Source organism: Genypterus blacodes, unplaced genomic scaffold (assembly GCF_046128005.1).
Source record: "Genypterus blacodes isolate CSIRO-AG114 ecotype Tasmania unplaced genomic scaffold, CSIRO-AGI_Gbla_v1 ptg000041l_1, whole genome shotgun sequence".
In the NCBI taxonomy this organism is placed as follows: domain Eukaryota; kingdom Metazoa; phylum Chordata; class Actinopteri; order Ophidiiformes; family Ophidiidae; genus Genypterus; species Genypterus blacodes.
The window spans coordinates 1-16,442 of NW_027466854.1; the positions used below are offsets into that span (position 1 = coordinate 1).

At 50.7% G+C, this 16,442-nt stretch overlaps 1 protein-coding gene across 1 annotated transcript; it reads left to right on the plus strand.

Moving 5' to 3' along the window:
* Window positions 1–2,090: 2,090 nt before the first annotated feature.
* Window positions 2,091–16,395, plus strand: wwc3 (WWC family member 3; the record flags this gene model as incomplete). Its single annotated transcript, XM_076148653.1, is given in 23 exon segments — window positions 2,091–2,095; window positions 2,097–2,200; window positions 2,502–2,702; window positions 3,052–3,128; window positions 3,922–4,001; window positions 6,341–6,470; window positions 6,679–6,828; window positions 6,961–7,034; window positions 8,536–8,784; window positions 9,618–9,707; window positions 9,793–10,379; window positions 10,494–10,614; window positions 11,094–11,174; window positions 11,256–11,342; window positions 12,118–12,313; window positions 12,603–12,758; window positions 13,437–13,552; window positions 13,644–13,791; window positions 13,875–14,039; window positions 14,553–14,645; window positions 14,755–14,985; window positions 15,085–15,212; window positions 15,620–16,395. Coding segments are annotated over 23 exon segments (3,336 nt in total), but the record flags the coding sequence as incomplete, so codon positions are not given.
* Window positions 16,396–16,442: the final 47 nt, after the last annotated feature.

Genomic DNA, 16,442 nt, shown 5'->3' on the forward strand with positions numbered 1-16,442 from the left:
CTCTCTGTCTCTCTCCCTCTCTCTCTCTCTCTGTCTCCCTCTCTCTCTCTCTCTCTCTCTCCCGCTCTCCCTCTCTCTGTCTCTCTGTCTCATGGGGGTCAGAGGTCAGTTCAGCTCTAACCCTTGTTCCTATCCCCCCTCTGCCTGGTCTGAGAGTCTGTCATGTTGGTGTCTGGACCTTTGTTTACCTTTAACAAACACTTAAAGCCTGAGCTGAGGTGGGAAGTGTGCTTGTGTTTGCTCTGTCCTTATGTCACAGACACGACTCTCACACACACACACACACTCAGACTCACACACACACTCTGTCCCCCTGCCAGTGACTGTGGACGGCATTTGTGCCGTTATTAGCTCATTAGATCATGATGTGTGTGTGTGTGTGTGTGTGTGTGTGTGTGTGTGAGCTGGTTAATGTGTGTGTGAACGTGTTCCAGCAGGAGAATGAGACAGGAAGCTCTCAGCTTTTGTTTCTTATAGGATGTACTCTGTTAGGTGTGGACCTCAGGTTGAGCAGCTTTGAGGCCTCCTCCCTCTGTAGAGCTCTCTGAGGGGAGAGAGGTTCAGATAGAGAGATGAAGCTGCACTCGGCCCATGTGACTCCCTAAAGTGTGTGAAATGCAAAGGGAGCCTTCTGAATTTAAGGAATTGTTCTTAGTGTTTGACATGCCTGTGTGACTCACCACACACACACGCGCACACACACACACACACACACTAACAGCACAACATGAAGCATGAGGTCAGTTTGATGAAGAGGAGGATCTGGATGTTTTATTATGTGGCCCTGATGTTTAAAAGAGGCAGAACACACAGATAATGTCAGGTTAGCAGAGTGAAGTGTGTGTGTGTGTGTGTGTGTGTGTGTGTGTGTGTGTGTGTGTAGCGACAGCAGAGTCTGCAGCGTGTGTCTTGTGTGGAATGTAAGGAGGAATGCCGGTGCTGCTCTCTCTCTCTCTCTCTCTCTCTCTCTCTCTCTGTCTGTCTCTCCCTCTCTGTCTCTCTCTCTCTCTCTCTCTCTCTCTCTCTCTGTCTCTCTCTCTCTCTCTCTCTCTCTCTCTCTCTCTCCCCCTCATTGTGTGCATGCCTGGCCTCCTGCTCCGGCTGCATAGCAGGCATAGCGTGGAGGAAGGAGGTCAGTGCTGCTCGGCCCTTTTGTCTGCACTGATTGATGGTAATCAGGCAATTACTCTAAGTAATCCTGTCATGCAAACATGTGGAGCGTCTGAACCCCGTGTTCCACAGCTCACTGGTGTGTGTGTGGAGATTAGCAGAGTGGGTTTTGTGGTGGGACGCGCTGTGTGTGTGTGTGTGTGTGTGTGTGTGTGTGTGTGTGTGTGTGTGTGTGTGTGTGTGTGTGTGTGTGTCGGCCTGTAGCCCAGCACGCTTCATCAATGTAATAGTTAATTAAGAAAGAATATGAAGTTCTCTGTTGTCTCGGAGCGTTCCCCATAGGTCTCTGCTCCACACACACCTGTCTCTGTGAATGTGTCCTGTAGAGATTCATTCTGTTGCCGTTGTTGTTGTTGTTGACATGTTGGAGCTGATTGTACAGCTCAGTGTGAGCGGTGGTGCTGCTCTGGTGCTGCTCAGTCCTGCGTCTCTGGACTCACTGACCAGTATTGACTTGAGTTCTTCTCTCCTGTAAGCTGCAGCTATGCCACACACACGCACACACACTGGAGGACTTGTGTTACAGCATCAAGTCTCCCTGTCTCAGTCTGACCTGGATCTGCTGTCTGTAGTCCAGTGTGTGTGAAGTATTCAGCCATCACAGAGGATTCATAACCCTCCGTACAGATCATGAATATTCACATGTATTCATAAATGGAGAGGCTGTGATTCACAAACCAAAGCTTTGGTGGTTGATCTTGTGTCATCAAAGAGCGTCAGTGGATCAAATATTGAGTTTGGATTATTGTGATGAACGACGAAGTACAGGATGTTCTTGTGTTGTTGAGCTGTGGTGTTGGATGGAAAACACAGGGCAGCCGGTCGTCATGGAGCTCTGACTCCTTCCTTTATGTCTCAGCTGCTATGACTCTGTTCTGACTCTCAGACAGTCATGGGTTAATGTTGCTCTGTTCCCTCAGGATCACCAAACCACTGACGTTTGCTGACTGTGTTGGAGATGAGCTTCCTCTGGGGTGGGAGGAGGTTTATGACCAGCAGGTGGGAGTTTATTACATCGACCACATCAACAGTGAGTATGCCCTCTTCCTCCCTGCATCTACACACATTATATATGTTATTATACTGTTACTGTCCTTCACCTGGACTAAAGCAAGGGGACAAACTGCATTCATCACTTTAAAGTACAAGCATGAGGAGCAGGAAGGAGTCTTCTGTTAGCTCCTCCTCTCAGGGTTGATTGATGCCCCAGTATATGACATCACTGGTAGACGTGAAGCCCAATCTGAGCCCAGTGTGTGTTGGTGTTCTCCAGTGATCATGTGTTCTTTGCCCTCATCGCCTCTTCTTCTGCGTGCTGCTGCTGCCCTCAGAGACCACACAGATTGAGAACCCGCGGACCCAATGGCGTCAGGAGCAGGAGCGCATGCTGAAGGAGTACCTGGTGGTGGCCCAGGAGGCCCTCAAAGCCAAGAAGGAGATGTACCTGGTGAAGCAGCAGCGTCTGGAGCTGGCTCAGCAGGAGATGCTGCTCTTCCACGAACTGTCTGAGGACAACCGCTCGCTGGCCAGCAGTAAGACACACACTCACACACTCACATACACACACACACACACAACACAAACACACACGGATGCACTTGCTGATGTGGACCTAACAATGACATCATCACGTCATAAAGTAACCTGAGCTGACCTTCGTTTGGTCTCACTAAGCCTCAGCCTGGACGTCTCCTGGTGAGGTGGCAGATCTTTAGGATGATGTCTTCCCAAGGCCCCGTTCCATTCCCGCCCTTCTCTTTCCCCTCCCTCCTCCCTCCAGTTCCCCTCCTCCTCCCTTTCCTCTTCACCTTTACAGTCATGTGCATACATCAGTGTTAACTAGCTGCTTATCTGTCTCTCCTCACCTCTTTGTGTTCACAGCTCTGTCCAGCTCCTCGTCCAGCGCCAAATATGACCCCGACCAAATCAAAGTGGAAATAGCTTGTAGACGAGAGCGGGTAAGTCATTATCGCAGGAGAACAATGGGCTGGACAGAGGGGCTCTGTGGGGCAGAGAGAGGCCAGGGTGTGGCCCCCTACAGGATACTGTGGCTCAGGGCCCGGGGCCTGGGGAGGATGAGGATGAGGTCATCATCAAAGGGTCAAGCTGAGGCTGGGTCACGGGAGACATTTCTCTCTGCTCACTCATTTGGGACAGAAGGGACATTTCTGTAGTGAAAGCATGAGTGGGCCTGAGTCATGACGTCTGCAGCACGACTCACACAGCAGCAGGGGTCAGAGTTCATCTAGTTCAACTGGATTACAAAATGTCCAGACAGCTGATCTTCACCCTGCTGTGGTTGATGGTGGGAGGGTGGATGCATGATGATGTGACACACTATGATGGGATTGTTCTGTTTAAAGAGTGTGATGAGTGTTACACACAGTGTGTACCTGTCATTCACACACACGTGGGTTTATAATTTAAATAATAACTTCATCTATCCTGTAAAGTGAAGAATGATGTCACAGTGATCAGAGTTTGATTGACAGCTTGTGTTAGAGGCACATGTATGTAAACACACTGCCTGACTAACAGCTCCAGTGTTTCTCCTAAACTCTTCCCTGATACTTTTCCAGCAGGGGAAACCTTGGGTGTGTGTGTGTGTGTGTGTGTGTGTGTGTGTGTCTCTCTGTATAAACATAGCTGAGCATTCCTCTGTCCGAATAGTCCCGAGTAAGCACTTTTGGCCGGTGGTGGTGAGAGACGGCCATTGTGCGCCATGGTAACGCCGTGTCCTTGTGTCCGCAGCTCTCCAGACTGAAGCAGGAGCTGGTCCAGGTGAAGCAGGAGCTGCAGTACAAGGAAATGGGAGTGGAGACCCTTCAGGAGTGAGTGTTCCTCTGTGTGTGTGTGTGTACCAGGCCCACCCTTCCTCCCATGGCCTCCCTTCTCCTTCCTACACACTCGCCCTCCCCACCCCTCAACCTTTCCCCTCTTTCAGACACTTTTATCCCATTCAGTGTCGGCGCTCCTCTTTCTTCTGTTCCACTCACTCGGCCTTCGTCTGTTTCTTCTCCTCTTCCTCACCTAGTGACCCTCCCTCTATGTCTCCTGGTCTACATACATACATACATACATACATATAGGCAGAGTTAATCACTAGTCTTGTAATATGTCTCACTATTATTCATACCTGAGGTCTGATGTGATTTGATTAAGTTAAGTTAAGTTAAGCTTCTTTACTCTTTATTTCCTTCTTCTTTCCTTAGCCTTTGTCACTGTGTTGCTGTTCATTAGTCAGGGTTTCAAACACACACACACACACACACACACACACACACACACACACACACACACACACACACACACCCACACCAGCCTGCTTTTTGTGCTGGGAACATTTCTGAGAAGTTCCCAAAAATCCATGTAGGAAAGTGAAGCTCCACCTCTGTGAGAGAGAGAGAGCGAGCGAGCGAGCAGTGGAGAAAAAGGCAAGCGGAGGGCGTTTAGATGGAAAAGGACTCCACCTCAGGAAGAGGATGCACCAGTGGAGAGCAGGGAGCCAAGGCTCAGCCTGGAGAGGAAGTAGGAGAGGGGGAGGGAGGGAGGAGGAGGAGGGGAGGGAGGGAGGGCAGTTTCAAAAACACAGAGATATCTGGCAGCAAATTCCTTTGTACTTCCTGAGTCCTGGCAAAGTGTTCTTATCTCTTAGATAATACACAACCGCAGTGATTCCCAGAATAGACGAGGAATACACAGCTTGCAGAAAACATCGACATTGTGTGTGTGTGTGTGTGTGTGTGTGTGTGTGTGTGTGTGTGTGTGTGTGTGTGTGTGTGTGTGTGTGTGTGTGTGTGCGTGTGCGCGTGTGTGCGTGTGTGCGTGTGCCTTTGTATGTTTGTGTTGTGTGTGTGTGTCCTATTGTTTGGCCGGGGCCGGTCTCTCCCAGCAGGGCCGGGGCCAGCGGGGCCGGGGCCAGCAGGGACCCCACGGCTGCTTTACTAACTCAGCTGTTGTCAGCAGTAAAGCTAATTGTTCCCATGGCAGTGTAGCGTCAGGAGAGGCCAGACCAGCAGCTCCTGACGTGGAGAAGTCCTCCTAAACTCCACCGCTCAGCTGAAAACATCACAGCTCTGAACCTCAGCAGGACTCTGGAGCTTTCTCTACTTTATTTATTTCCTTAAAAACACTTTGAGACACATTAAAAGCCTCCGATCCCTAAGAAGGAATCGGTCCTGTTCCCCTCATATCTGAGCTCGGGGCCTGATGTTGTATTTGGAAGCTAATAATCTTAAAGTATATTGGTCGTTACAGAAATACAGCTTCTTCTTTTTTCTCCGGTCAAACGTGCGTCCACACACACACACACACACACACACACACACACACACACACACACACACAGGCTGGGTTCACTGCAGGCACTGGGTGGGTAGTGGCACGTTTTCTTTTTTTTTTTGCTAAGCATATAAACTTCCAGCCCGTGCCAATGGGAGGGGGGAGGAAGGGGGAGGGACAAAGCCGGGCTTGTTGTGAGAGGAAGAGGCAGGGTCGCTGGATGAACAGTACCTGCTGTTGAAGGAGAGTAAAGGAAGCAGGCTGCGGTGAGTTCAGGGCCACGTGCCAGGCTCAGTGATGGAGGAGGCACCGTGCCACACTCCCCCAGCTCCACACACACACACACACACACACACACAGAAAGGCCAGCCAGGTTCATTTCAATGGAGATGGGATTGTTGTCGTTGAGATCCGACGATGTTAGAATGTAGAAACTGAACAATATGGAATTCCCCCTCTGTCCGATCACCTTCCTATTCTGAGCAAAAGAGACGTTAATGAAGCAGGAGCTGGATTTGTCAGAGTGGAATGACAGGAAGCTCAGATTTCACCTCCGGGAAGGTTTGAGACCAGAAGTTGAAAGAGACAAACATCAAACATCAAACATCAGGTTTCTACCATCATGTTTGTGTTGGGCCTGCAAGAAGATGTCGGGAACTTTAAAGTCCAAAGTCAAAGAAACTATGAAGAAACCACTCACACACACACACACACACACGCACAAAATACTCTGATGTCCCAAACATTTGAATGGTGTATAACAGGATGACAGAACATGTGAACCAATCATCATGAAGAAAGATCACACACCGTTCACTCCAAAAAACACTAAATCAAGACCTGGTTCTGTGTGTGTGTGTGTGTGTGTGTGTGTGTGTGTGTGTTCCAGGATTGACAGGAAGATGTCCTGCAGTCAGACCAACTACAAGCTGGACGAGGCTCAGGCCATCTTCAACGAGCTGCGCAGCATCAAGAAGTCAATCAGCACGGGCGAGAAGGAGAGGCAGGACCTCATCCAGGTACAGAGCCCCGACCCTCCGCTGACCTCTAGTGCCTGTTCACCTGCACTGTCCCGCTCAGACTCAACACACACTCAGCACTCTGTCCTCTCCACTCGCTCGCTCCTCTGCTGATCAAATCTTATACTTCTGTGGTTTCAAACATTCTACATCCATTCTCCTTCTTATTTCCTCCTTTCATGTATGTCTTCATTGTTCCTCTCCTCAGAGTTTGGCCAAGCTGACGGTGAACTTCCACAGCAGCTTCTCCATCGGCGACTCGGCCACCGAGGCGGCAAACAGCACTGGAACTGCAGGCGACACGTGCAACCCTCAGCAGTACTGTGACACGGGCTGTCAGACGGACATCATGGGAGAGGTAGAGAGGACAAACACACGCACCCCCATACAGACACACTCATCTGTTAGGGCTCATATTTAGCTTCATGTTATGATGTTTACAGATGAACCATGAACCCTGTGTGTGTCTATTTTCCTGTCTTCTCTAAAGTGTGGCTCCCAGGATCCCTCCCAGCTGGTGGACAAAGTGAAGGTGAACTGGCAGTATGAGGAAGCCAAGAAGAAGTAAGTCTGTGTGTGTGTGTTTGTGTGTGTGTGTGTGTGTTTGTCCTGGTTGAGTCGTAGTACTATGACACGCCGGCACGCAGCTGTGACTCACTGCTCTGCCTCCTCTTGTTCCCGGGGCCCAGCGACTCCTCTGGTGGGAGGACGCCTTCTGAATAGTATTTGCGCCCGGTGGCCGTGGCTGCTGAGCGAGGTCTGGCCTGTGGAATGAGCTGGGTGGTCACATTCTTGCCTCGCCACGCTGCTGACTGTGTGCTGCCTTTGTGTGTGTGCAGAGAGAGAGAGAGAGAGGGAGAGAAAGAGAGAGAGAGCGCTCTGCCCACTGCCGGCCCCAGTGCACACACTGCCTCTCCGCAAGGTGGTTGAATACATGCACCCTGTGTGTTTAGTTAAATATATCCCAGCTCGCTGGCTGTGTGTTTATCAGGCAAACAGGTGCGTCTGTGCGGAGCGGCGCTACGGGAGGAGATGGAGTCCCGACCGTCAGAGGCAGAGCTGCAGCAGCCAGAGTCAGCGTGTTATTACACCGGCTCCACGCAGGCCTTTTACTAGACTCATGTTGCTGCGGTGACCCAGCAACAGCAATGCCAACCATGACATCAGGGAGGGAGGGAGGGAGGGAGGGAGGGAGGGAGGGAGGGAGACCTGTGGAAACTTGCATGCTCTGTCCCTGAGTCACTGCGTCTGAAGCCCAGCACACATAAACACAGTCATTTCATCAGAGAGGAGGACGACAGTGTCAGTGTGAAGAACTCAGCAAACACACCTGTGAGGCCAGCGGCTCACACAGCAGGTAGACAGCAGGAGGCTCAGGGCTGTGAGGGTGGAAGGATGAGGCTCCAGACTGTGAGGAAATGTTCTTCAGTCACACCTGCGTACCTGCACAGTCACATAGATGTCCGGGACTCCATTCATCTCTACAGATACAGGACGTGACTCCACTGGGCAAACATTTGATTTAAAGTAAAGCATCAAGTGTATGTGTAGGTTGTCTGTTGATCTGATCTCTACAGTGTTCCAGGTGTCAGACTGTCAGACACACACTTAGTGAAGCTTTCAACCATTCTATCAGGAAGTCACTGTCATGGGCTGGACTCATCTTTAATGGGGTTTGATTGAAGAGTAATCTGAGCTCTGGACTGTGTGTGTCCTGTGGCCTGTAAAGACGCAGCAGCAGCACATCAACATGCCGGCTCTCATTGGCCTCCTTCATGTGGTCCAGCCCCTCACACACACATGTCAGTAAGGGGACACCAGTACACTAATGAACATCATGGAGGCTTTATGAATGAGCTGCAGTCATTCCAGCTCAGATTGAACCTGCTACTGTGGAGTTCACATGATTGATCTTTATTGAATTACCCCCATTATCTCCTCTGTACTGCTGCAGGTCAGACACCTTCTTACTACTAGTTTGGACCACACACACACACACACACACACACACACACACACACACACACAGCAGAGCGTCTCTAACCGTGTCCCTCTGTCCCCTCAGGGTCCAGAGCATACAGCACCAGCTAGCACAGCTGGACGGCGAGAGCTGGTCGGGCCGAGCCGAGGCGGACCGGGACCGGGACTTCTTGCAGCTCCTGCGTGAGAAGGAGGCCCTGCTGCAGGAGATCATCCTGGTCAGCAAGCAGCAGCACTCCCCAGAGACGCTGCTGCAGCTGGAGGAGGAGCGCAGCAGGCTGGAGGAGGAGGTGCAGAGGGCCCACAGCTCCCAGAGCCAGGGAGCCAATCAGAGGTGAGAACCAAAGGCCTGTCACTCTCAGCTGAACCCTGTGGAATGTCCTGTCACTCTGGGACAGTCAGGCAAAACAGAGTTTGTCTCATTAATGAGGTTTCCTCCTCTTCAAACTGTCTCACCACTTTCTATATGTTACAATATGCAGCACCTTAATGTATACATGTCAAAACATTATTTCTATTATTATACTTATTAGTATTTATGTGGCATGAATGGCAAATTGTTGTCATTTCTATCAGAGTTTGTGACATAAAACATGAACCCTCTGCTCCAGTGTGTGTGTGTGTGTGTGTGTGTGTGTGTGTGTGTGTGTGTGTGTGTGTGTGTGTGTGTGTGTGGTTTAACCTTGTGAATGATTCTTATCTGTAACCCCACAGAAAGGAAAGTTATCCCAGGAGCCAGCTAACATACAAAAGTACACACACTCTCATTCATCTGTTAGTTTAGTTGTGCAGAGCTGTGGAGGGAAATGTGGGCGGGGCCTCATCCCCCCTGTTTGCTCTGTCAGATGAGCACACAACGCTCTGTGATCCAGAGCCACCGGCTGCTCTGTGACACATGGAGGCCGCTCTAGAGCACACAGACTGAGCCTCACTGTGTTATTACCTGTCTGCTCAGGCTCAGTGAGGCTCAGGCTCAGTGAGACTCAGTGCTCATCTAAAGGGAGACGTCACTGTGAGCACTATAGGGCTGTGAAAGGCCTGAGTAAGAAAGATGAGTCTGGTGACATCACAGGGTCACTTCCTGTCTGTGCTGAGGACTTCAGGACTTCACTTCAGTTCTTACAGTGGCACCACCATCATGATGTAATGCTTGTGATGTCATTCCAGGATCCTGCAGCAGGAGAAGAGGAACGCCCTGCTGAGGCAGCTGGAGGAGGCCACACGCATCACCACCTACCTTCACACTCAGCTCAAGAGGTTTGTCCCGCCTCCTCTCTCTAAGCGTGTGGATAAAGAGTAAACATGACTCTGATGGATCTCCTCTCCTCCTCTTCCCCCCCAGCCTCTCTGCCAGTTCTCTGACGGTGTCGTCCAGCAGCAGCCGCGGCTCTCTGGCCTCCAGCCGAGGCTCGCTGGCGTCCAGTCGAGGCTCCCTGAGCTCCATCAGCTTCAGCGACATCTACGGCGTTCCTCAGTATGAGCGCCTGGAGGGGGGCGGGGACACGCTGGAGCCCCACCTCCGCTACCTGCTGCCCCCAGAGACCCTGTCCAGAGACTGTCCCATGTTCACCCCCGACCCCCTGACCCAGAGCAAAGTCAAACGCTCTCATGACACCCCGCAGTCTCTGGCCTCCCTGTCTTCCCGCTCCTCCCTCTCCTCCCTGTCCCCGCCCAGCTCGCCCATGGACACGCCCTACCACTCCGCCCCTCAGGACAGCCCCCTCACACAGATGACTGAAGAATACATGGAGCTGGCCGGCCGCGGGTTGCTAGAAGGCCTGCGGGTCTCGTCGCAACCGCCGTCGCAACCGCCGTCCCACACCGCCTTATCGAGCAGCGAGGACACGGGCAGCCTGGCCGCCGCGCATCAGCCGGAGAGCAAAGGTCACAGAGACGCCGTCGGCCTGCAGGCGGCCTTCACCTCCACAGGCAAGTGAAGGACGGCTGCACCTCATGTCCTCATAACCGTCTTCCTGCAGAAACAGCGGCTGATGCCTGATGGTGTTGTTTGGTGAGCTGAGTCAGGTGTGTTTCCCTGTGCAGGAGTCACACTGAGGGGAAACAGCGCCAACAGGAGCGGCAGGAGAGCCAGGAGAGTCTCAGCAGGCGTGTCGGAGGAGGCCTTGGCCACAGACAGCGGCGTGTTTGAAGCCTGGGGACGAAGGTGAGAGAAGGTCCCTGGTAACAATGCTGGAGAAGAAGTCCCACAGGAAGGGAACAATGGAGCACCAGCACCATCTAGTGGCAGAGAAAGGAAACTGCAGTATTTTATCCAAAAAGTTAATTCATTGTTTTGGCAGTTGTCAGCCTCTTTCCTTAGTATCAGTCAACCCTGTCAGACTGTATTATGTGTGAGTTTATAAAAGTGTCTAGTTTACATTAATTTCATTCAGTATTAACACTCTTAAATGTCATAGAAGAATGAGTTTTCTCCTCATGGTTGAACTGTGTCACTGTAACACACTGACTTGATCACACTGTGGAAGCGACTATGTATTTAGTAAATATCCATAATTGTTCTACATCACGACAACATGTAATATGTTTCATAGTGTGTAGTGTGTCAAGTTGGTGATGTGTTTGTGTTTGTGTTTGTGTTGTGTTGTGTTTGTGTCCAGTAACAGAGTCTCTTTATCCCAACAGACCGGAGGAGTCTGAGGAGACGGCGTACACCAAAGAGCCGACACCCGTGAGCGAGCTGGCCCAGATTAAACTTGGACTGTTGTAAGTCAGCTGTCTTACTGGGTACACTGGGTTAGACTGGGCCTTCATCCCACTCATTAAACATGTTTGTCTTCATCACAGATGGGACTCCAGCTCTCAGTCTCTCCTGCTTCATCTGCTCCAGATCAAGAATCTGAACAAGGTGGCCATGAGAGACGGATACAAAGTGTGAGTGTGAACGAGGTGGAATATGGATCTGTATGCTGAGGGATTAGAAACACACACACACACACACACACACACACACACACACACACACACACACACACACACACACACACACACACACACACACACACACACACACTAATGTCTCTGAATTACCTTCAAACTGACAAGTCATTGACATCCACCGTTCTTTATTCTATATTGAATAGAACTGACTACTGACTAGAACTTGCTTCAATCTTCTAATCATTCAGCCTGTTTAAGTGTGTGTGTGTCACACTGAACATGGGCAAGAGAAAGAAAAGGAGACAGATGTTACGATGCAACGATGTTCCTGTGATCAGGGTCACTTATGTTATCAGAAAGTTGAAGGTCCGTCCCTGGATGCAGGCTGAAGAGGAAAAGCGACCCTGGACTGAACAGAGGGAGAGTTTGAATCATGGAAAAGAACCAAGGAAAACTTTAAAACACATACAAGCAAGATCAAAGCACAACAGTGTGTGATGGCAGCATGAAGGAGGCCTCAGTGAGGCAGAGAACAACCCTGAGACCAGCAGAGGCTCAGGCAGAGGCTCAAGCAGAGCTGCAGGAAGGGTCCCAATAATTCTGTCCAGGGCATTTGTATTTGTTTTTAGAGTATGTTACATCAAAAGTTAAGCGTCAGTTCTGTTCAATATAGAATAAAGAGTCGTGGTCAGTTTAAACTTACTAAGACTGATGTTCTGCTTATTGTTATTAAATCTCCTGCTGTACATGTGTCTGTGATCCTCTTCAGGTATGTGAAGGTGCATTTACTTCCCCTGGATGCCAGCAGGGCCTGTGCATTCTACTGCTGTAAGGCGTTGGAGCCGCAGTCCCAGATGAGTTTCAACGAAGGCTTCCGCATTCCTGTCGCCGTGAACGCCCTGGCGGTGTGCGCACTGCAGCTGTCCGTCTGCTCGCTGGGACCTCAGGCCCAGGAGGAGCTGCTGGTGGGTCAGAGAGGAACGCTGGAGTTAAAGCAGCACTGCATTATCACCCATAATGCACTGCACTGTTCTGTTTTAGGGATGCAATGTAATGCCGATAGTTTGTGTGTGTGTGTGTGTGTGTGTGTGTGTGTGTGTGTGTGTGTGTGTGTGTGTGTGTGTGTGTGTGTGTGTGTGTGTGTGTGTGTGTGTGTGTGTGTGTGTGTGTGTGTGTGTGTGTGTGTGTGTGTGTGTGTGTGTGTGTGTGTGTGTGTGTGTGTGTGTGTGTGTGTGTGTGTGTGTGTGTGTGCAGGGTACAGCCCAGGTGAGTCTGGCAGATTGTGAGGGCGGGGCAGAGATGGTCTTTCACTGGCTACGGGTCCAGATGTTGAGTGGAGCAGAACAGAAGAGCCTCGGGCAGCGCAGACAACATGACAGCCAGGAAGACGAGCAAAGAGCCAGAGTCACGGTACACACACACACACACACACACACACACACACACACACACACACACACACACACACACACACACACACACACACGCACACACGCACACACACACACATCAGGTGACGGAGATCACACACGCACTGACGCTGCAGAATCCTGAAAACATTTTTGGCTCCAGATGTTCCAGAACCTGAGATAGAGGATGTGCAGCTGGTTGATGAAGTTCTGGCCTCACAGCTCCAAGCTTGTGCTCCAGGATGTGGTTCACTCTACACACTACACACATCCATGCACTGTTGGAGGATAAATACGCCCAATTTAGTTTTCGTCGATGAATGAACTCCACTCCTGAATCCACACCTGGAAGTGAAAAGGCACCAAACTGTCACTGCTCTCACATAACAAAATCCCTCATTCTGCTGTGCCAACCTAACCTTCACAGCCACAGGATGGCGCTCTTCACTCTGAAGACTTCCTTTACCCGTCACCTCAATGGAGACCATTGAGAGATAACAGATGAATGACTGAGTGACTGAACAGATGACAGATCTAAATGTGTATCTACATATCATGTCTCAGTATCTTTTCTCTTGATCTCCGTTGTGTAGCAGGATTGTGTCTCTAAGCTTGACCTGCCTCTGTACTGTGACTTCTCCCACCCTGGAGTCTGACTGTGTGCTCTGGGACGTTACAGGACGCCGTGTGTCCCTTGTTGTCACGGATCCCCAGCAGCAGCACTCACCTGGAGGAGCGGGACCCCGAGCTGGCTCTGCAGAGGAAGGAGGGGCCGGGGGAGGTGGCGTCTGAGAGGTGAACATCTCCACTCCATCCTGTCCCGGTTAGATCTCCTGCAGGTTTGCTAAATGAGTATCAAAGCTCTAATCCAGAGGTTTTGTTCCAGGAGCTGGCAGGCTGAGTCGGTGGACAGCGGCTGCAGCAACAGCACAGCGTTCCCCACCCACTGCTCTGAGGGTCTGTGTGCTGAGGGCATCTGTGTCACCACTGGAGGGCGCTGTGGTCAACCAACCAGCAAACTCTCCACAGTGAAGGTCTGCAGCTCTGACACTGTTTACCCCGTCGCACACACACACAGGAAGCTGAGAGCGTTAACGTGTGGCTGATGTTGTGGCAGGTGGAGAAGGCCACCATGACGGAGGCCATGTTCCCTGAACCTGTGAGGGTCCGGCCCAAGGAGCGGGGAGGTCGCTGGGGTCACGCCTCGCCCTTCATGCGCGGCAGCACCATCGTTCGCTCGCAGACGTTCTCCCCCGGTGCGCGGAGTCAGTACGTCTGCAGGGTGAGTGTGTGAACCTGCACCTGAACGCACCACATAGACAACACTGCACATCACTATGGTTACAGAGAGCCCCGACTGGAAACACAAGCAATTCCCATAAACTCTAAATTCCACCTGGCTGAGGAGGATTAGGGGAAGATTTACAGATGGGAAAATGTAATTAAAGGGTTAATAATAAGTTACGTTACGCTGGTCAGTCAGTCAGGTGACTCAGTCTGAAGTACAAGAAAGATCCGATCTCATCACACATCAGGGGCTCAAACACGCTTCATCCAAAGCAGCTCTGTGGAATCCATAAGAACGATCGTCCAGAGCTTCTCTCAGCTCCTGCATTCACAGATGCATGCTGGGTATTTACCTGGAGTCAAAGCCCTCAGAGGCCGTTTGCATTTATAGTTTATGGCCCAGCTGCTGTGCCTGGAGTTTGAAAAATGTTAGTTTTGACCTCCTGTCTCCTGTCTCCTGTCTCCTGTCTGCCTGTCTGTCTGCCTGTCTGCCTGTCTGGCCCTGCAGCTGTACCGCAGTGACAGTGACAGCTCCACTCTACCAAAGAAGTCCCCGTTTGTCAGAAACACCTTGGAGAGGCGAACGCTGCGTTATAAACAGGTGAGATCTGATTATTGTTACTATGGCAACTTCAGACAGCTGAGTCTCCATGTGGTGTGTTTGAAGCACGTGTGTTTGTGTGTGTATGTGTGTGTGTGTGTGAGAGCAGCAGTCGTACCGCTCCTCCCTGGCTGAGCAGCCCACACGCACGTCCCTGGACCTGGAGCTGGATCTCCAGGCCTGCAGGACGCGTCAGAGGCAGCTGACAGAGGAGCTGAGCGCCCTGAGGGAGCTCAAGCTGCGCCTGGAGGAGCCGCAGACCCACGACGCCACAGAGCTCCCACACTGGGCCCTGAGAGACGAACGCTTCCGCTGCCTGCTCCGAGAGGCCCAGAGACAGGTGAGAGGCACACACACACACACACACACACACACACAAACTCACTGTGGGGGGGGTCACACACACTCAGAGACAAGCAGCTGTTTGGTTGTGCCGCAGGCTTGTCAAAGCAAACAGGAGCAGCGTCAGGAGGAGGCGGCGGAGCGGCGGCTGAGGAAGGCGTCCAAGGAGGTCCTGCAGATGAGGGGGCAGAGCCAGAAAGAGCCCCTACCTGTGCAGACATTCAGGTGTGTGTGTGTGTGTGTGTGTGTGTGTGTGTGTGTGTGTGTGTGTGTGTGTGTGTGTGTGTGTGTGTGTGTGTGTGTGTGTGTGTGTGTGTGTGTGTGTGTGTGTGTGTGTGTGTGTGTGTGTGTGTGTGTGTGTGTGTGTGTGTGTGTGTGTGTGTGTGCGTGTGTGTTAAAGCCATAGATCCTAGATAAATTTTCCGTCACCATGCCGATGTCAACAGATGAATGTATCCGCCCACACACACACTCACACACCTGCACTGCCACCAGGCAACATGAACACACCTGGACCACATTAAAGCTTCACTTACTTTACGTTACAGGCCCAACATGTCTGTCCATGCATGCGTGTGTGTGTGACTCACAGAGCCTCTCCATGTTCTTTAACATACTTTGCTCCTCTGCAGAGAGAAGATGGCTTTTTTCACCAGACCAAGGTTCAACATACCTCCTCTACCAGCCGACGACGTGTGAGAGGCGGCGTCTGCGTTCTGTGACTAAACATGAAGTATCTGTCAAACTCATGAAGTACAAAGAGTCTTTATTTCTACCAGGACACACACACACACATGCGCGGTGATGTCATGCTGACTTGGAAGCTTAGAAGGTTTCACATTATCAGAAGTGTTTGCGCGGCTTTACTCGCAGACATAAACGTGCACGCAGTTATCGACAACAGCATCGCCGTGCATTTCCTGTCTGAGGAAGAGGAAGCAGATTCTCTTCTTCGCTCCTGTTTGATTATTGTTGCTTACAAAAAAAGCTGGAAGACGGGAACAAAGTCAGTTTGGACAAATTCACTGTACTGTAACTTATTTTATAGTACTTTTCCTTGAAGGAAATGAAAGGCTTCCTGCTTGTAAGTGTATTTTGTAGCTTTGAACAAACAGCACTTCAGTGTTTTTACAAAAACCCTCAAATGGAACGATTGTCTGATTTTGTCTCTGTTTCCTAATTCTTAAGAGCTATTTACATCAAATGTCACTTTGTAATCCACTTTTATTACAGATGTCATTGTCCCTTTTTTGTTGTTATGTTATTAAAATTAATATTATTTCATGTACTTTTCAATATATGGATGAATATATGAGACACTGTATCCGGATGTGTTGATGATGTGTGTATGAACATCTGCAGTGTTACCTCTTGTGAAGATGAAAGCATTAAAGCGTCTGAGGCTCCAGGTGTTACTGAGGAAGACTTTGGTGTTCTGAGCATTCATACTCTCTT